The sequence below is a fragment of the Channa argus genome, chromosome 19 (genome assembly GCF_033026475.1).
Source record: "Channa argus isolate prfri chromosome 19, Channa argus male v1.0, whole genome shotgun sequence".
Taxonomy (NCBI): Eukaryota; Metazoa; Chordata; class Actinopteri; order Anabantiformes; family Channidae; genus Channa; species Channa argus.
Window position 1 is genome coordinate 14,011,536 of NC_090215.1, and position 21,596 is coordinate 14,033,131.

The following is a 21,596-nucleotide window of genomic DNA, read 5'->3' on the forward strand; positions in this document are numbered from 1 at the left end:
GTCACAGCATGATGATTAAATCTATACACCACAAAAGTGCAGACATACAGTTTTTTTTTCAGTATTAATTTTCTAAATAACTGCAGAATCTTTCTATATGTACTAAACTCTCCTGTGATTGAACTCTCAAATAGTTAGGGGAAAGAAAAGAGGGGAAAGAAAAGACTGTATAAGCACACCTCCCTGTCTTTTTAAGGACACCTGTTGGGCTGCACGGCTCATCTCCTCCTCATTTAGCCGTCTGTCTGGGCTCCGTGGGGCTGATTACCAGGAAGAGCTGATTCTAGATGCACTGCTTATCAGTCTAATTAGAGCCCCTGGCAGGTGACTTGAAGGAAGTTGTGTGTCTCATGCATGTTCAGGCAGCAATTTGTACAGGTACGGAGGATGTTAACTGTACGTGCTAAAGAAGGCTAAAATGCACAAGTAAAAGAAAAGAGAAAAAATTAAAGAGAAGGATCTGAAATTATGCATTGAGAACTGCTGTGAGTAACAGTTTTTTCAAAATGGGCGACATATTTTTCAGGACCTTTCTTGGGAACAGGAGATGCCTTGAGGAGGTTTAATCGAGTATTTTGCATCACAGTCATTTTCAAATAAAATTTCAAGCAGTGACAACAAGTCAAAGAAAAGAGGTGACATCTTGACTAACATCCTCTGGTAAAAGTATCAACTGTCACAAAATGAGACAGAGAGAGATAGGCTATGGTTCTAGGGAGACTGGTTTAATATATACAACAGACAAAATGGAAGATCAAATACAACCACGACTTAAAACAGAAAAAAAAAGCACATCAGGCAATGAAAGACGAGAAAAAAGGGCAAAAAGAAGTAAGAGGCAGGGGCGGAAAGATATCGAAGAGAGTTGAGGACAGAGGAGGAATCTGCAGGAGGCGAACAAGTTTTCCAGGTAGTGTATCAGTCATTGGTAAAAGGTCACTAGTCTGCTATTCGCACATCCAGGTGCTAATGTAACACCTCTCACACCTTCCTCGCTTGCCTGTGTCTGGCTGCCTGCAGGCTGGTGGGCAGAGAGACTGTTGTTTGTGCTAGAATAATATGCTGTAATCCCCCGTCTGAGATGTGTTACCTTAACACAGGTAATTGGACTTCGAGTGTGAGGAAGCCTGTGGCTACATATACACACCACTGATACACACACACAAAGACTGAAGTCTGACTTTAAAAAAGGCAGAAGACAGAAGACCACTTCAACTATGTCTGAGTATACTCAGCATGTGCATAGTCAGAATGGTGGTTTCCTTTTTCACTCACAGTTAGTATGTTTGGTTACTGAGCATAGTGCAATAAATCGTAAACTATATCACTTTCAAGGTGAAGGAGCATTTTTATCTAAACACAGGTTTTGAAGAAACGTCATCAGTGAGATGCTTGTGCAGGAAAAACCCAAAGTAACTAAAAAAAGAATGAGGATATCAACATGAAAACTATAAAACAAATGCAGAAGAAACATGTAAAAAATGTTAAGTACCCAAGACAGAAACATGCATGTAGCTCAGGATTAACTGTTTTCTTTGTTCATGAAGCTGCGAATGGTTTTACTCTGAAGATGGAGGAATAAACTCCAGCTTTATGGCAGAGAAGCCGACATCAAAGTACTGACGAAGTGTTGACGACGATCGACTGTAGCATTGCCTCATGTTGCATTTGTCTGGGCCAAAAAGGGGCACTAGAACACACTGCTAGCCCCCCTGTTCTGCAACTGCATAAGAGGGAATAACTCTTCAATCCAGCAAGTCTGTGTCCATCATCCAAAAGGGGAAAGGAGAAGACCTTGGACTATGGATACACACTATGTGGCAGACAGCTGACCTCTCCTGAATCCTCCTTATCAGTCTTTCCAGATGGCTGTGTACTGTGAAAATATCTCACACTGAAATGTTTTGATGAAACAAATGTGAAAAATGAGGAGAATTCCATGTGGCCCCTCATGTATTCCTCATTTGTTTGCTTTCGTCATTTCCCTTTCGCTTCCTCTGCAATGCGTCGCTAAACTGAGCTGCAAATCAGAGTGGGCTCCCATCGACAGTGTCCGCCGCTAATTCAACCCTTGCTGATGGGTTGAAAAGCCATCAGCAAGGGTCAGAGTAGTGCCAACAATATGACTGTATATTTAGCACTGCCCACAGCTCTGTGTTTGAGACAAGTTTATGGGAGACATCTGATTGAAAAGCTGCCTGATCGATGAAAATGTATCACATTTAAATTAGCTATTCACAATTCCCAGACAAAAACCTGCAAGTGAAGTCATCTCTTATGAGTTTGCATTTCGCATAGATCCAGTGTCTCTTATACTTTAAAGAAAGATCATGTTTTCCATACAGGCTAATATCCTAAAAATATATAAAGAAAACAGAAAAAATATGTTAGTTTCTCTAGTTAAACTATGTTAAACTATATGTTAGCGACAGTGATTTCAACTGGATAGAAATGAGAAGCCTGCTTTTGTCTACCTGTGTCTCGAATCAGGAGCCCATTGTTCAGAAAATGACAGATTTCCAACTGGTATCTGCACCATTATTGTTATTATAAGCTACATTATGTAATACAAATAGGGAAGAACAAAACACTTGACAGCCATATCATCTAGATCAAAGTGGAGCTGGGTTAACCAGGGTCAATTAAAACACACATTTGTAAGAAAAAAGGCCAGACATACTTTCATCCTTTTATCCTTATATGCAAAGGTATAGCTGCATATATTCAGGCATGCTCACTTTCTTCCAGGAGAAATGGAGATCATACATATATATTCCCTTTTATGGTGTCATCCCAAGTCAATCTGAGGTGGATATTGGAGGTAAATTGAAAGCGGGTGTTCCTTAAAGAGAGTTCTGAGATAGGAAAGAGTTATCATCTCCACAGACAGCCCTGGGAGACACAGCGCTCCTCTGTAGCAGTGCAGCCTGATGCATACAGGCCACTGACCCATGACAGTCAGCCCGTATCGATTTAAGAGAAAGCAAAGGACACAGAGAAAAAGAGAGAGATCCGGGGAGAGAGGGGAGGAGGGGGGGAAGAAAGAAAAACTGTGAAGAGGCCAGGGAACAATATCCCTCTTAAAAGTTATCCATAATTCATTGTCTTTTCGTTCTTTCTATACTTTCTTTCTCTTTTAGATGGGTGCATGGCAAGGGAATGTTCGTTTTTAAGGAGGATTAGTGACGACCTATTTTGAAATGCATCCCTTTGGTCCTCAATTTGCACAAGCGTGCACACACACACACACACACACACACACAAGCCGGATCACACAGCTCGAGTGGGACACACGTACTTCACAACAGCAACCATTTAGATATAAGAGAAATTATAACTCAGATTTTTTTCTTTTTTGGAAATTACAATGAGGTGGAGCCATTGCTGCACATTTAATTGGTCACAAAGTCAAAAAGATAATAATCAGACATACAGTACGGGAATGTTAATGCTGAAATCGCAGTGCACATTACGCTTCTGAAAATGAAGCAGGATTTGAAGTCCAGCGGCAGATTGATTAGTAGCTTGTCACATATGTTTTTATCACAGAGATATTATTAATACTAATGGTTTAAATAGCACTTAACATGGTAAATCCATTAAACTCTGTCAAAGTCATAATATTTGTCTCGCAGCTCCGTGTTATTGCCTTTTCCCCACCAAAAGATTTCATGTGTGAAAACACAGTCCTTTACGCTGAAACCTCCCCTAATGATTTCTTTTTACAAGTGCTGTGTTCCTCTGGGCACTCATCTTTTCTTCTCTTTGGTACAGAGCGAGAAACAGTGTCCTGGAAAATCCTTACAATGAGAACAACAAGCACATTTAACAAAAAATATTTTTACCCTGTGTCAATAAAATAAACACAAATAAGGTTGTATGCCCAGTTTATGCAACCATGGACTTGCTATAACCCTATCATTCCTCATGGGAAATATTTTAGAAATAGTTTTGAAACCTAGAACATTATCAACATATCCATAAACATAAGAAATTATGCTGGTTCATTTTACAGTAGGCTACAGCGACAGTCACTGCAATTTTGAATACAAGTTAAATACTTTAACTTAAATTCTTAGGTTTTACATTTACACGTGCAGCATCTGTAACTGCATAAATAGTTAACAAATACAAAACACTGCATATAACCATTGTAATTACAGCTGAATGGTTGTTTTCATATCGATGTTTTATTGAGCGAAACTATCAGATAATGAGGGAAATTAAATAAATTACATTATTAAAGTCTGCAGAAGCTGTCTGCAGTTAAAGTTTTAGTCAGAGAGAGTTGAACTCGTAGCTAAGACAACCGTAGCCTCCACATTTACTGAGCTACTGCTAACTGTTCTTCATTTGTACAAACTGAAGTTATTTGCTGTTGTCTCTCTACATGCTGGCATTAGTACAACTCTGTCAAATGTTTTGATTTGTAAAAATGAGTGGACTGTATACAGACCACTAAAGTTGGATGATACTTAATTAGAGGAGGGTTTAAGCAACAAATGCTGTAAGAGAATCAAGCTCAACTTTAACAACTAGAACTAAAAAAAGTTCCATCTGATAAGGATGAGAAACTTGATAAAGAGAGAAACTCCACGTTTCCCTAAATAAGCCACTGAGTTCAGTGCATGATGTCTTCAGGCCACAGCTGTGCATTATACTGTACGTGGTACGTTATAGATATCCACCTGCAGAGTTCACTCACACCCACAACTTTGCAGTCAGTGGAGGATTCATGTGTTTTGTACAACAAGGAGTACAGAAGCTGCATGGAAATACAGCTGTGCCGTGGGCATATCTTGGTATTCATGCTTCTCACACTTCTTATGATGACTGCATGACTCTAAAATACAACTCATTTTTAAATTGGCATCACGTGGAAGAACAACAAAATTGCACATTATCTACTGTTTTTTTGAGTCCGTCAAGAATAAATATTTGTTTGGATCTATGTTGTTTAATAAAAGTGCTGCACAAAGTCAAAAGACAAAAATAAACACATCACTCTACGAGTATGCAAACCACAACATCCAGCTCTCACAGAACCAGAAGCCAGCGGTTAGTCATGGCCGTGACTTGCCTTAATTACAGCTTATGCTGAACTACAGAGACACAACGGTCTGCATTACAGGTAAAGGAGGCAAAAGTGGTCAGCTAGCACACAAACAGATATGGGGCGATGCACAAAGGAAGTGAAAATTGAACATCTGTCTTTTTTTCTTTCAAGCACCGTGCCAGAGAAAGCTGGTGCTGCACCTGGACATGAATTATAGAGAGGCACTTGGATGAGAGGGATGGAAGAAAGAGGAAAGAGGAAGAGAGGTGAATGAAAATGAGGGGACAGGGTGGATTTCGAGTCTCACCCATCTGGAGACACTCACCAGGGGGTTTTATCAGGTCAACGATCAATTCACTGCCAATAGCTGCCAATAATGGATAACACTGCGATGTAGCCCGCTATATGCTGCATAGAAGTCATATTAAATGATGCATAATAGCAAACAATAGCCAAACAAATATGTTTCGACACTACCACACGAAAAACAGGCAGCTCATTGTGCATCCTTTACTGAAAATGTTATGAAATGGCCCTCAAATTCTACACTGTTTTCAGACAGCTGTAATCCTTTAGAAAAAAAAATATATAATTACACTCAAAGAGGAACTACAAAAGCAAATAGTGCTTTGAAGATGGAAAGCCCGAAATGTCACCCACACGCTTTGAAGCTCCCTGGCTCTCTTTGTTTTTCTACACTTGTAGCTCACAAAACCACTGGCACAGCACACTGCATTCAGGGGCCAATTTAGTGCGGACGTACCATTAAGAGAAAAAAACACAGACATACAAACAAATGCACATAAGCTCAGATAGTTGTGTAATATAGAAATACAAACACAAAAAAACGAACACACTAACACACACACACACACACCTGGAAAAGCTACACTGTGCACCATCTTTCTTTGTTTTATGCAAACCCTTTGTGGTTTGAAGCACTTTAAGTGTCATCTGCTGCCTCTTTGATGCCCCACATGCAGTTTGGTTAATCCATTAATGGCCATATCCAACAAAAAGCAATATACATCCCTTTAGTAGAGTATATATCTTTGACTTCTACGTAGAGAGCTTGTGCAACCTTAGATTAATCACTGTTTATTCCATAGTGATGCTTCAGCTGGCTTGAAGTGGACTGAGCGAGACAGTGAAACAAAGTTAATTCTGATGGAAGATATGGTGCAGAACTGAAATGATGAGTAGATTTATCAGTTAGTTAATGAACTCATGAACTCATAATCCAAATGAATGTAACAATCAAGTAATCATTTGAGTCATTTTCAAGAATTCACTGATTTCAAAATTTAGCAAACTTTGAGAAAATTAATGAGGGGGGCGGGTGACTCAATGGGTAAAGCATCGAGTTGAGATACAAAAGGCTGTGGGATCGAATCCTACCCCACCAGGTGTGGCCCCACCCAGTCACCAAGGGCATCCTTAGTGCTGCTCCCGAACCCGGGTAAAAATAACAATAAGGAGGTAAAGACTCATGCCAAACCAACGTGCGGAACACATTCCGCTGTGGTGACCCCTGAAGGGACAATCCAAATTCTTTTGATCCTTTGATGAGACCATTAATAATGAAATGACAGCAGATTATCTAATGTAGTTACACTTTTTTTATTTGGTGGACGTTTATAGTTCAGTTTTTGCCAATAATACATCAGGTATTTGTTGTAGGAATATTGATGGTAGTAGGATGTTGCTTAGGCAACTAGATTTGATGCAAATGCTGTCTTTGCATCAAGGACCACTATGGAAATTAATCTTTATTGTTGTGTACTTGACATGTTGACCAGGCTTCCTCTCTATTATTGCATGAAGTAAAGCACATCTATTCCAATGCCATCATAAAGAACTGATAAAGTGTCTACTGTAAATTTTAGTTGCACACAATTATTGTAATCATTTTAGAGCTGAACAATAAATTGTTATTTTTATTTGTCACGGGACAGGCCAACAGGAGCATGTTGCCACAGTGTCCAAAATGATGTCACATACAGTACAGTAGCAACCACCTGCTTCCCCATATTTAACACTTTAAATAAGTTGCCCAGCAATGGATGGTTTACATTCAGCAGAAAAGAAGGGGTGGAAAGGGAAAGAATTAAAAAAGAAAATGGAACCTTGCCACAGATGCAGCTAAATATGTACACCAGTAAGGTACCAGGTCAGTCCAAAACTAAAACATATAGACCAGTCTGCAAGATGAGTTGTTATTGTAATACCAGTGTAAAAAAAATAACTAGTTGGCTACACTGTTCATCCTGCATCTTTGTGGAAGAATTAGAGCAATGAATGCAACACAGTTACCATAGGACATTAGAGCAGATGAGTTTTACCAAGTAAAAAATAGTAACTCTAGACAAACAGCATTCCTTGAAAACTCTGTAGCAGTCAGTTTAATAAGTGCCTGTTACATAACCAATTGGCAAAAGCAGAGAAACTTACAGAGTGGACAAAGTTGAAGAAAAGAAACACTTTTCCAGGTGTTTATGACTCATTACTCTATTAACACCAATCAAAACACCACTACCATAAGACTCTGGCAATAGCTGAATTCAGGGGAAAAGACTTAATAATGTTGGATTTCAAGGCCTTCTTGAAAACACCATAATTGCAGCTGTATAAAGGATGCAGAGCCTATCAAACAAAGCAGGAAAGAGAACTAATAAATAGCAAACTAACTCTCATTTGCAATATTACTCTAAAGACAGACTTATTTAGTTTGCCCTCTATCATTCAGTGTTAACTATAAAGCATCTGTAGTATTTTTGAGGCTTGTTGATCAATTGCAGTTTTAGCAGATTTTCCTTGTGCATCCCTGCACTCATTAGCCTCCTTAGTCATTTCCAAATGTGACTTTATTTATTGTGTCACACTCAGGCTGTTGCCACTTCTGGGTTTAGAGGGTTGAAAATTTGTCTCGGTTGTGATAGTTTATTAAAAGCTGTGTTCAAAATACACATTTAATTAAAGCATCTTTCAAATTATTTAGGTGGGATTAGATTTGGTTTATAGATAAATGAAAGTGGATGAAAGTTGCATGTAAATTTACGTGTACAAAATTCTGCAAGACCTACCCACAGAAAACAGAGGTTTTGCCTGTCTATACATAATTTAGATTATTACTACTGAAAAATATGAGTTTCCTGAGTAAAAGGTCTGCAAATAAGAAAAGTTAATTTTATGTATCTAATAATCTGTAAGTCACTATTACATTCTTGATACTATGGTCACCTGGGTTGATTGACACATTGAAGGGTGACTATGATGACTAAATGATGTAATTTTAGTTATTGCCTGTTGCACCAACATAAACCCTACAACTAAACTTCCTTTAAAGTCAGAAACCCTTTCACATTTATGGGACATGTTACCAATTTTTTAACACTTTTCTTTTATTGAATTATGACTCATGGTAGGAGATGGAGAGAAGCTCATTTACATAGCTGTTTGTATCTCCTGCCTCATAAAGTAGCACCCATCAAGTATATGAACCACTGTGTGCACAACAAACACGATATACAAGTACCTGCTGTTCTCAACATGAGGGCCATCAGCACATGGTCTCTCACTTGGCGCAGCATTCACTGCGGGTGCAGGGACAGAAGATGAAGGGACGGGGGAATATAGAGATGAGGGGTGGAGGGGTCGGGATGAAGGAGAATGAGAAAGAGCTTGTGGTGGCAGGACTGAAGAGGAGCTTGGATTTTCTGCTCAACATGGTGCTTAAACCCACGGCACTGAACAAGCATTCACCATCTGTATGGTCAGACTGCATGTGCGCCTTCAGCTCCTGCAGTTTATGGAGTAGTGACAAAGCAGAGATTAGACAACATAAAGGCCCCAGAAAACAGGCCCTGTAGAAGGCACAGGCACCAGAAAGGTTCCTCGAAGCAAATAAATTCAACAATTTTCTGGTCTTGCTGAAGAAAACATCAATTGAAAATATATTAATAATTTTGACACTTCACACATTTTGCTTAACACTCTGTGTTTTGATGCACACAGGAAACTCTAATGTGTGTCTGTTTCAGAGGCAGCTAATCATCATTATGACTTTGTGGCAAAATGTGCCATTTTGTCAGTTCATAAAACATGAAGCTAGTGAGCCATTGTGTTATTAAGTTCACTGCCATGTGTGAGAAAATGTGTTGTTGCCAGCCATCCTGCGTGGCGCAGTTGGAAATTAGATCATGGTAAAGTCCTTGGTCAGATAAAAATCCGATCATTAAAACTCTGGCATAAATCCAGTAAACATCAAGTGCAAAATTTGGTTTCATATAATGACAAGTCCCTGCAAAGTGGAATTGTATGTATCAAACAAGTTTACAAATAAAATATTTATTAGCTTTACTTGTATGCCCAAACCGTCAGAAACTACTGGACTGAGTTCAAAATAAGAAATATCCAGAAGATATTTTAGTTCAGTGCATGTATATCATGGATAAAATTCTCAGTTATGATATGTAATACGTATCAAATATCAAATATGTAAATTGAATTTTAAGTGTGTTTCTTTTCTGAGTTTGTTTCCAATTGGCATACAAAGACAAATGAACCAGGTGTCATGGGGGACACCCTCATTAGCACAGTTTCTTTTCTGATGATACAAAATACAGTAAAGTATGTTTGCTATAAAAACATGCTCAGTTGTCATAAATAAATAGATAGAGACTCGAGAGGGTTAAACATTTAACAAAATAGCTTATGAGGAGGTGGTTTTAATGTTTTGGCTACCCTATTTGCTGTAAAAAGATTAAGCCAAAATATTAGAACTACCTCTTAATATAATGCACTCTGATAGTTTTAACTTAAAAACTTACAAATGATAAACTTGGAAAAGTAGAATTCATAGCAGAGCTGCTGCAATGGGATTGCATTAGATTGTACAGGTGTACCTAATATTCTGACTGTCACCATATACAGGATTGTATTTCAAAATGACAATTCAAAGTCAGACTTCTTTAGATTTAAAGAATAGACAAAATTACATCACAGGAATAAATACAGCTCAAATGATGTGTTTGTTATTGTGTGACTTGATCTTATGCACTGATCATATGGTTTGTATACTGCACATGTGCACTGATTGCCAATGTTGCAGAGGTTAGATGGGCTGTTAAAGCATCGATGTGCTAAAAATGTCGGTACCTTTAAACCTTGTTGCAAATAGTACTCCATTCTTGCTGAAATGTGCTGAAAATAAAAGCTATTTTGTCGTGTTGCCACAGAATAAAACTGGGACATTCTGAAAAGAGCTGAATTCTTGCATTTCACTAGCTTTGTACCTGTACTCCACACAATAAAAGTTGTTGAATATAATCTTCTAAAATGGCAATAAAACGGAATAGAAGGAATGGAACAAAGAATCAGAGCCATTTTGTGAGTGGTGACAAATATGTGGACTGTTGTGATATTTTAATCACTATTATTTTCAGTTATTACCACAGGTTTCTTCAGTTGGTCAACTTATTTAAATGTAGAAAAGTTCTCAATGTGTGCACTACACTGAACATGGACAAAAGAACATGTGGGACAAAAATGGATCTGCATGGTCTATGTAAAGGCTACACAATAATATGCAAGCAGTTTGATGAAATGATGTTCCTGCAAGGTACTGATATTAGTATTCTAATATTATAATGTAAAGATGTTTAAGGTCAGTGTAACTTTAGAAACTTCCCAGGAAGTGCAGACAGTTTGAATGGTGTAAAAAGAACAAAGAAAAAGCAAACAAACAGTGTTGAGCTGCACCATGCGGCATTTTCTGAATAAGATCTGGCACCATGGAAAAAGATCCAGGAAGAACCCACTATAGAAATAGAATAAACTCACGAGTTTGCTAAAATGTACATTATGTTGACATTGCTTCCAGGAAATTGTCCCTTTGGTTACTAGCCACCATGTTCACACACAGATAGTGAAGCTGTCAGAGCCATGAATCTTTCCAGGGGACAAAGAAATCAGACATCATCAAGATACTCTGGATGGAGTACTGGATAGTGTCGGAGAGCACGGTCTCTGTTTAAGGTCACGGCTCCTCCAACAGCATAATAACCCAAAACATCTAAAAGCACCAAGAATAGAGAGAGAACATTTTAGTGTCCTGAAGTGACTGGTAAGAGTCCTGATGTTAACCCAACTCGATATCTATGGAAAGATCTGAAACTAATAGCTGGGAAATTTAAAAGAACTCGAGCACCTGTAAGACGAGTGGACCAAACTGCCAGTTGAAAAGTTTAGAAGCCACATTCAAGAGATATCCAAAGCATTCAGTTGCAGTAATTTCCTTAAAAGTGTCTGCTACAAATTATTAGGTGAAGGGTGCCAATATTTTTCCCTCTCTATTTGCATTTGTTCAATTATTTTAAATAATATGTTCCACCACAAATCAAAAGTTACAAATCTGTTCTATTATACATGGACTAGAGAATAGTGGATGCAAATTAGTTTTGTAAGTTTCAGCTTATTACAAACAAAACTTTTTCTTTTTCTTTTCTTTTCTTTTTTTTTACACACATAAAACCTAAAATCAAACTTTACCATCATTTTCCTTTAATGACAAACACAAACCCTTTCAGACACAAAGTGTCAGTTATAGGGTTATATACTATTACGAATGTATTCAAAAAGTTGGATTTCTATCCAAAACACATTTTAGTACAAACGTTATGTTGATTCAATTTAAAAATGCTGCACTATGGATGATTGAGAACGAACCCTAATACTTCAGCATCATGCTTTGTCACACTTCACATTTGAACATGTTGCCGTATTTCTTTGTTGATCCATGTCCTTCTCATTTCAGTATTTTTCACCCCAATGAAACAATACATATTCAATTTTTGTTTACCAACTCTCGGTCTCTCGGGGTGCCAGAGAAAGGTTGCTCAGTTGTTCCAATTTGCGTTGTGTTTCTATCCCTACTCATTAATCTCCCTCCACTTGCTGATAGCTTCGTTTTGTCCACTAGAAATCGCTTTCAATTATTCATGCCTATTTTCCACAAATACCTTGGAGATGGAATTAGCAAACAAACAATGCCAGGCGACACTAATCCTCATCTACAGCAAAGATCCTTTAATGCACTAGAGAACTGACCGGCTGTTGACAAGCACCTGTTACTGTCTTCAGCTGCTTTGCAACAGCAATGTTGACAGTAGAAATGTTTGTGGGAGCAGTGCAGCCCTGACCCTACACTGAGAAGCAGGAATAATACTAAAGGAAAAGGGGGAGAGAAATAACTAAGAAAAGGGGAGCATGCAGGTGGAAAACCAGAACGGGAAAGAGCATGACTGACAAGGATAAACTGGATAAAGGGGAAGTGTAAGCCATTTCTTGGCTTCTCAACACAATAGCAAACGTTTCCACATGGCACCTTTTTCTATGAGAGCATGAAGAGTCAGTAGCTGATGAAAGCTCACTCCTGGGCCAGGGACAAAGATAAAAAAAATTTCAGACTGATTTCCAAGCACCATAATATCCTGAAAGAGAAATAGCTATCTTTCTTTTCCTGGGGCCACGAGAAGAAACTGAAGAAGTAAAAAAAAAAACACGAGAATGAAACACTGTGACCTTGAAATTAAAAGGACACTGGCAGAGACAAAAAGTTTCCACTGCAACAAGGCAAACATATTTAGCAGTTTACTTTGACTCATACAGCTCTGGTTATCTAGAGGCCTGCAGCAAGAAACACACACACGCACACACACACAAATGCATGCATATGTGAAGTAAATAAATTTACCTATTGCAACAGACAGAGGAAATTTCTGAGATCAACAATGCATAAACGTTAAGGAAGACAGAAAAGTGAAATGTGTCATATTAAATAAGCATCAATGTGCCTTTATGTTGTGTGTGTGTGTGTGTGTGTGTGTGTGTAGGTGTGTGTGTGCGTGTGTGTGCATTTGGTGTGTGTGTTTGTGGCCTCTAGCAGGAGGGGAGATGATGCAAGAGAGCCTGGCAGGGTACAACTGAGACTGAAAGAAGATAGTGAGACTGACGGTTTAGACGACAGAGCTGGGCTTGTAGCTGGATGGCACACACACACACACACACACGCACACGCACGCACACACACAGAGCCAGGGGCAATGGAGGAGAAGAGACTGAGGAAGACTTTGATCACCGACCTGAGCACATTCAAGCACTCAACCAGAGAGGGCAGTCAGTGATGAGGTGGAGAGAGAAGACGGCCGAGGGAGAGAGGGAAAAAAATGGAGGGAGAGAAGCAGAGAGGAATCGGGCTGTTTTCTGACCTCTACGCTCATTGATACAGATGTTAAGACGTGAACACATAGACAATCAGCCATCTGACACAGACAGCCAAGCTCTGTTGTATTTAAAAAAAAAAGAAAAAGAAAGAAAAAGATTTTCCTGACATGATTCTTGATCATTTTAAACCCACACAGACACAACTAATTTCATTTCAGCCGTATGAATGCTGTGTCTGGACATGGGCATATTGAAGCCAGTGGCAACATTCAGAAGATTTAAATGACATGTATTTCTTTAGGCTGTGGCAGCTTGCTGACATCCAAATGGTAAATATTACAATATCACGTGGAAAGCAGATACAAACTTCTATCACATAGGAATCCCTGTGGCTTATATTACTTTTACAAACAGTGTATGTTTGAAAAGCAGCAGCTATACTAAAACTCTGTCCTCCATGCCTGAGATGCAGGTGGATAAACCATTGTGCTATTTGCGAAGAGAGCAGGTAATTATCGCTGGCATTTTGACAAGTGTTTGCCAGAGTGAAGGTCAACTCTGTCTGCGTGGGAGATCTATGCTAATCTGCTCAGCTGGAAAAGACTACCACTCACCACTCAAATGGTAGCTAGCACCATTATGCATCAACAGCGACCGTGTTTTCACTTTAGAGTTGTCTGCAAGGGTGCGGGCATGTGTGTGTCTGTGCATGCCTGCAAGCAGATCAGAGAGGGTACCAGGCCTTCCCACAGAGAAGAGAATAGACAGACAGACAGAAAGAATCAGGCAGACAGAGACAAATGTTGTAAGATAGAAAAAGGAAGCCAGTTATATTTAGGCTGGCTCTCCTATGTTTTTAGAACAAAACAACAGACATAGTGTGGGTGGAGTACATCTCACATCTGTCCACAAAGCAAAAGAGTCTTTTCACTTGGCTTCAAGGCAAACTTCCCAACTTTCCATCCGATTAGTATAGAATTTCCAGCAAAACTGAAAAACATAATGAATCTGTGTGTTATTTTGGAAATATTAGCAGTTGGGTGTATTGAGGTGTAGATTCTGCAGTTGGATGTCTTCAACCACTGCAGAATGGCGCAACAAGATGACATAATATCATATGATATGAGTCCCCTGGTCTCATTTTTTTGTGCAAAGCATCATTGAACATTGCTACTTCACATACATCATGATTTATTCATTAAGTCTTTATTGCACTTTGTCACATTTCTTAAATTGGTACTGTACCCGCTTTTATCCAAAGTGCTTTACGAGTTGCCTTAAATTCACCCATTTACACTCCTGGCAGTGAGCTGACATATATGTTGCTGGCCAGACCACTGGGAACAAATCAGTGTCTTTCTCAAGGACACTTTGACATGTGCACTGGAGGAGCTTAAGATCATACTGCCAACCTCGTCATTATTAGCTTACTGTAGTTAGCCAGTGGTCTTTCCCACCTGTACCAAGCTTGAAATGTCTTTCGAGGGTTTATACATTTTTAGCATTTCCACTCAACAACAAAGATGTTTTAGTTTGAATATTGAAAATGCTCAGAAAAACAAGTGAAATTTTCTCACAATTGTTTTCTCTCTCATTCTTTCCTAATCTTCTTTCTCTTGTCACATGTGAGTGAGTGTGTATGTGTGGCTGATTGAGGCACAGGCACAAACATGGGGGCAGACATTATCTATGTCCACGACTCTGCTTGTCTTCCTTCGGGTGACAGCCGTGTGTCAGGGTCTCCGTTCTCTGCTCCAGATGGCCCAGTCAGTTGCTCCCAGGGTCCCCAGGCTCGAAGAGCTCATTGACCAGAGCTGGGGTTCTCACGGCCTGGGGGCCCGTGCGCTCATTGCTGTGGCCTGGCCTCTGGGGCCTTTGGGGCCTCCGAGGGGCTCCAGGGTCACCCAGCCGTGACAGCCAAGACAATAGGAGTGTCCTCAGCCAGCTCCCACCCACCACCTACCAGCCTCTCTTAACACACATGTCCCCTCACACACCCTGGTGTTTGGCCTGGTCATCCTTGACCACAGCTGGTCAACACTGGCTCAGTCACCAGGCGTCACTTTTCATATTAAACATTTAAAAGTTTAAATATAAGGTAAGGTAGCACTAAAACACAAATGAGCTGCAAATGTGGAAGATGATCCATCAAAACACATCGATATCACCAATTAAAAATATAATGACAAGACATAATTATAGAAAAACACCCTCCCCACGCACATATCCACCTACTCGCTGTGAAGTGCACAAACATGTAAGTGGAAACAGCGAGTGGATCAAATCCATCATCAGCTACAAAATGTTGCTTTAGAGTGAGCAAAAGCAATTTTGACAGATCCAATTTCCCACAACTGAAGGTGATTTACATGTTTAGAAATCACTTTGAGATTGAGAGGAAAAAAAAAAGTAGTTCTAAACAACACATTTCAACATTGGTTTTAACAGCTTGGCTGCCACTTCATCAAATATTGAATAAATCATTTTCTTGGCACAGTATGAACACAGCTGCAAGAAAAAAAAATCACAAGCGCATGTACACACACACACACACACACACAAACACACTGCACACGCGTGCACAAACACGGACACACAGAATGCCTTGTAGTTTTGATAAAGCAGCAGCTTTCCCTTTTGTTTTGCAGCCGAGCAGGGATTAGGCAGTGCGGGTCTTTGTCCTGCAGTTTTCCAGTTGAGCAGAACACAAGAGCCTCTACCTCCACTAATACAGTCAGACCTCCCAGCAGGCCTTTCACCACACAGCCGCTAAGAACCTGCTGCCCAAAAGATGCTTTTCAATGAGTTATCAAATCTCCTCTATACTGTCCATGCCTTTCAACCGAGTCTCTTTGTCTGTTCTTTTCAATAAAGCATTGAACACATCAAAAAGAACTGATGGGCAGATAGATGGACAGCAGAATGTGGCAGAGCCATATTAACTTCATTCAGACACTGATGAGTACAGTCAAGGTAACACCAGTAATGTTTCATACATTACCGCATTTAAACATAAAAACTAGCCACAGCAATATTCAAAATGAGCAGGTCCTCCAGCTTTAACGCCCAAAAAAAGTTGTTTTGTACCTCCACTCTGATATGGTTTACTGAACCGAAACAGCGCCACCACATAGGGATGTAGGCATGTTGAAATTGCAGCCCTTTTGTCATCAAAATGGTGGATACCATTTGTTACAATGGAGCCAAAATGGCACCAGTTTCACACTTGTTTTTTTATTCTAAATGCTCAAAAATGCAGGAGTTACAGTGTGCAAACGGAGCTGTTTGGTTAGGGCTAGCGTCTAAAACATCAGGGCTGGGTTAGGTTAGGGTCAGGCACTAAATAAAGATGTCATAGTTAGGGTAGGGTGTGAAAGTGTTAGGGTTCTATGTGAAAGTGATTGGGGACATCCAGCACTTCAACCTGTTTCTTGACAAACTCTAAATAATCCATCATGGAGTCACATTTCCAAATACTACAACCCCTAGATGTCACCAAACATACTCTCTGGTATTTGAGGGCAGCCTCTTCGAAGTAAGTCATTCTGTTTACAATTTAAAACTATAATAAAAAATATTTGGTGGTTTTGAACTATTTGGTGGATAATACCCGAGATGTTGCCTTTAGCTTTGGTGTTTTATAAGATGATTTTCTATTAACGAAAAAGATGACTGCTAGTAATAACTAGTTGCAGACCAAATGGTGAATATACAATATCCCAAGTATAGTAGTCAATCATTAGTGAATAGGGTTGGGGTTAGGTTAAAGCATCTTAGATGGAAAGATTTGCTGTTTTTTTTTATGGTTTATATAATTTAAATGTGAGTATCTTAAAGTTTTAAGCTGGTTTTATGACAGAACAGAGTCAGTCATTAGTCAACATGAAAATTTACACAATTAAAATTGTGGATTGACAGTTAAGTTAATTTGGTTGTTTTAAGCCTGTTTAAAAAATTTATTATATTATTTTTAACACAATATTTGGCATTTATTATTAATGTGCCTTGAATTGTTTTCAGAACCTTTAAATAGTATTTTAGACATTTTTATATATATCGTCTAGATTAATTTGTCAATGTGCTGGTGCTGGTCCAGCACTCCAGACTAGGCCATGGAAAATTGTTGACTGACACTTTCACTTTTTCCTGGTATTGCACAGATTAAACATTTGATTAGAAACAGTCAACCTCATAACAGAAATAAATGTTAGCTACAGTCCCGGCTTGATGATAAAATGATAAATACTAATGTTTAAAACAGAATTTGGATGGTTGTGGAAACACATATTGATTATACCTTAGATAAGATTTTGATTAAGATTATTTATTAATCAGCTCTAAAGAAAAAATGTGTTTGTTGGATGTTCCACACTACTCCACACTTAGTTTTCTACTTTTATGACTGTTATAAAGCATGCTGTGCAGGCGCTCAGTGGCGGGTTGAGCACAGAATACAGCAGGGGTTTTGATGAGTTCATTAGGAGGCCACATCATTTATGCACAGTCACACAAAAGGCAAAGGTCAGCCAGGATTACCCAGGTGGCCACTGCATGTGGGTGTCAGTTTGATTTTCTGATTCCACTTAAACCATGCTGCTGCTCTACAACCGGGTAACCACTTTGAAATCACCACGCTGTTGTCATATTGTATTGAATTCAAAGTCATGTGTGCATATTCTAGTGCAGGGATAGGACAGTCTAGTCCACTCTAGTTCACACTGTGGTTGAAACGGAGGGGAGCAACAAGGTAGAAGGGTGGGACAGGGGATTAAGCTATGGCAGGATTTCATCGAAGGTCAGTGGGGCACAAATGTAGCTCGAACGACAGGGGATTTAACCTCTCTGCCATCTCCAAACAACTATTTTTCATTTGAAATGCATTTAAGAACTGCAACACTCCGGCCACTAGGGATAAATGAATAATGTTTCCAATTATTAAAGTAGATTGATAAGCTCCTTCTAGCCCTTTTTAAAAATCACTATTCAGGTGGGCTGTATTCATAATTCATCAACACGGGTCAGGCTGATGATCATGTTGACTTAACATTTGGTCTGACATTTCAGCCATGCTCATGCCTGTCATTAGCTCTCACCACACGCCACCTTATCAAAGTCAGTGACACAAGAGAGGAGAAAAAAAATGGAAGGAAATTGAGAAAAAAAAACAGCCATGATCCTATGATACAGTGTAATTATTACACCTCATTCAGAATAGTACATGCAATATTTGGCATTTCATCATTTGGGTAAACAAACATAGCAAAAGTGGGAGTCAGTGGATGATATATACAGATACACAGTGTAATCCAACAAATACACACTTGCAGAAACACCATAAAATCCACCAAACAGAAGCTCAACCCACAGCCCAAACTTGCAGTAAATCAATATCATCAGCAATCATCCAGCACATTCCTAATAGGAAGCGAGGTGGTGCCAAAAAATCTCACTGCTCCAGAAAAACTAGAGCAGCAGCACATTTCAGCCAATAACAACACCACCATGTTGATTCCAGTGGGGTGATATTGGATGATATTGACTGTTGGGGCATCTCAAAGTCATTTTAGACCAAAGCAAGCACACTGACAATACGCCCGACACATACGCCAACAACAACAATGCAGGGCCGGCTGGAGAGCAGACAATGAACAGGAGAACGGGGGTAGTGCATACTGACAATCTCCTTACTGTGGGTGACAGCCCTCCATCAGTCTACATCAAACAAGTGCATGCATGCAGGAAGGTGCGCACGCACACACACACCGATACACACTAACTGTTTGGCTGATGAAACCTGTTTCAACCTGTCAGCCAGTTGGACATAATAGAAGACAAAATAAACCATCCTATGTGCTGTATGTGTGTGTCTGTGTCTGTTTGTCTGTGTGTGTGTGTGTGTGTGTGTGTGTGTGTGTGTAGACAGAAGAAGTGCGCACACTAGTCTCATCATCTCAGTAATTGATGGTCATCTGTCATTGCACTGTGTTGATAATCTTCTTTGGGACAGGGGTTTGTCTGAACAAGATGAACAGCAGCCTATCTACTGTATCTGGAGAGACTAATCTGTGTTCTCATTTACTGAAGCACAGACGGTGACAGAGTGGCGTGGGTAGTAAAAATGAGATGAACCCGCAATAAAGCTTGTCAACAGGATCATTGTGTGCGATAAGAAAAAATATAGACTTCTCTCACCTGCGACTTGAACCAGATCTGCAGTGGTCACGTTCTTAGGGTTATGGCCAAGTCTGAATGTCAAAGCAGGACCAAGGACACTGAAGAAAACACAATGAGAACAATGTAGTTGTTCAATATAGTTTCCAGCTTTGTAAAGTTTTGATTAGTTACTGCATCCAATCATTACAACCCATAATCTGATGATGGATAAACCAAATAGATAAATGATGAGCATCTCCAATTGTGAAGTAAAAAAATAGCCAGTGCAACCATTTAATTTACATGTGACGCACATGCAAAAGAATTCTTATGAGATGTATGCTTATTTGCTAAGCTAACGTTTTCCCCATGTCTCCATGCTTTATGCTAAGCTAACAAATTACTGGCTTTTACCTTACATATAGTGGACTGACATGATTGATGTCATCAGCTGAGCACATTGTTTTCTTTTCTCCTACAATAACCTGCCCGTACTCCCTGTGCCTATATTCACCTCTGTGTTGTCAGGAATCAGCAAGACATTTCTCCCTGGAGCATAATAAGTGTTTAAGGTCTCTGAGGTTGGCCATAAAATGAAATCTAACATCCCCACTAGGCTCTGTAAGAACTTATGTCTACTGTAAACTCTTGAAATTTCAAATGGAAACAAATTTTGTACAAAAGTCAAAAAGAAAGCATTCAAATAGGGTTCAACAAGGCGACAGTGAATATGTGCTCTCCTGAGAATTACATCTGGCCAATCACTAACAAATGAGGGAGCTTCTTCTAAGCTCCCCAACGAGTTACTCAGGGTGACTCTGACTGCTGTAAAGCAACAATTGGATCATTTTCCTCAGGTCACAAAAAAATTGAAATCAAATCTGAGATACAGATGATGAATATGTGGCATGACTGAGCAAACACTTAATGCAGGATCCAGATACATCATCTCAAAGTTGTAGTAAAATCCAAATTGGCCATTTAGTGAGAATAAAAGATGCCAGAAATGAGCAATAAGACACTGACTGAAAATCCCAGTCCCCGTCAAGTATTTTAGGCTTTTATTTATTCCCAAATGTCTTATTTTCTCAAAAGAAGCGAAACATTTCCCATTGAAGTGGTTTGTTTTCGACAAATGACAAAAGTATTTCTTCAATGTAAAAATCTTAACAACTTAATAAAAATACAATATACACAATATGATACAATATATATTATAACATTTGAAATCATTAATTTTTAAACATTATTAATATAATAATTTTTATTATTATTAAACATGATTTGTAATTAAAGAGTCAAAACACTTATACAGACTTGAGTTTCAACAAAATTGAAGAGTAGCTCCAAAGATTGTATGCAATGGATACAATAACAAACTCATGGATGAACAGGGGTTGATACTTCATGCACGACTTATTGCTGACAGACAATAATAAGTGACTGTGAACACACTTGGTGGGTTGAGATGTCTACTTGTCCCGTCCAACCAGTTCGAAATCACCAAACTATAACAGCATGTCATCATGTCTGAGCTGTCCAGGAAAGTGCACCTACATTTTTAGTGTACTTCCTGCCAGACTGTGTGACACAGAGGCAGTTTCATCAGACTGCCAGAGTGCTGTGACCCGGGCCCACTCGCCATCAGTCAGCCTGCTACAGAGGCGGCGACACTCACTCGGCCAGGAGCAATATATGAGCCAATACTGCCAGACAGACGGACCCAACCATGCACCGATGCACTCGTGAACATGATCACACACCGGCTCTGAAAGAAATATGTCCTTCTCTAAAGCCTTCACCTGGGCTCTGTTTGCTCTCTTAAATGTCAATATTTCCACAATCTTTACCCCTGCCTCCATTCTCTCTGGCCGAAGGTATTCTGCCAGAGATCTAGATGCATCTCAAATTGAACTGACATGATTTTTTCCCCCCCAAGCCACAAAAACCTTATTTAAATATAGAATAGAAAAAAAAACAATGCTACATTTTTGATATGAAGTTGAGATAGATACGTTATCTTGAGGACTTCACACTGTCTCCTGTGTTATCGGATGTGTAAGCTTGGACTTCATATTAGCTTTGCTGCTGGGACATCAGTGTGTATGTGCAGGATGGTTGGCGGGATATTGGCAGGGTGTGTGTGTGTGTGTGTGTGTGCGTG

At 39.4% G+C, this 21,596-nt stretch overlaps 1 protein-coding gene across 3 annotated transcripts in view; it reads right to left on the reverse strand.

Moving 5' to 3' along the window:
- ptprn2 (protein tyrosine phosphatase receptor type N2) overlaps positions 1–21,596 on the reverse strand; it is a 118,649-nt gene that overhangs the window by 59,026 nt on the left and 38,027 nt on the right. For all 3 annotated transcript variants that reach the window (XM_067486574.1, XM_067486573.1, XM_067486572.1), the window contains one exon: positions 19,472–19,551. In XM_067486574.1, the coding sequence (XP_067342675.1) occupies positions 19,472–19,551 (80 nt within the window). The remainder of the gene's footprint in view (positions 1–19,471; positions 19,552–21,596) is intronic.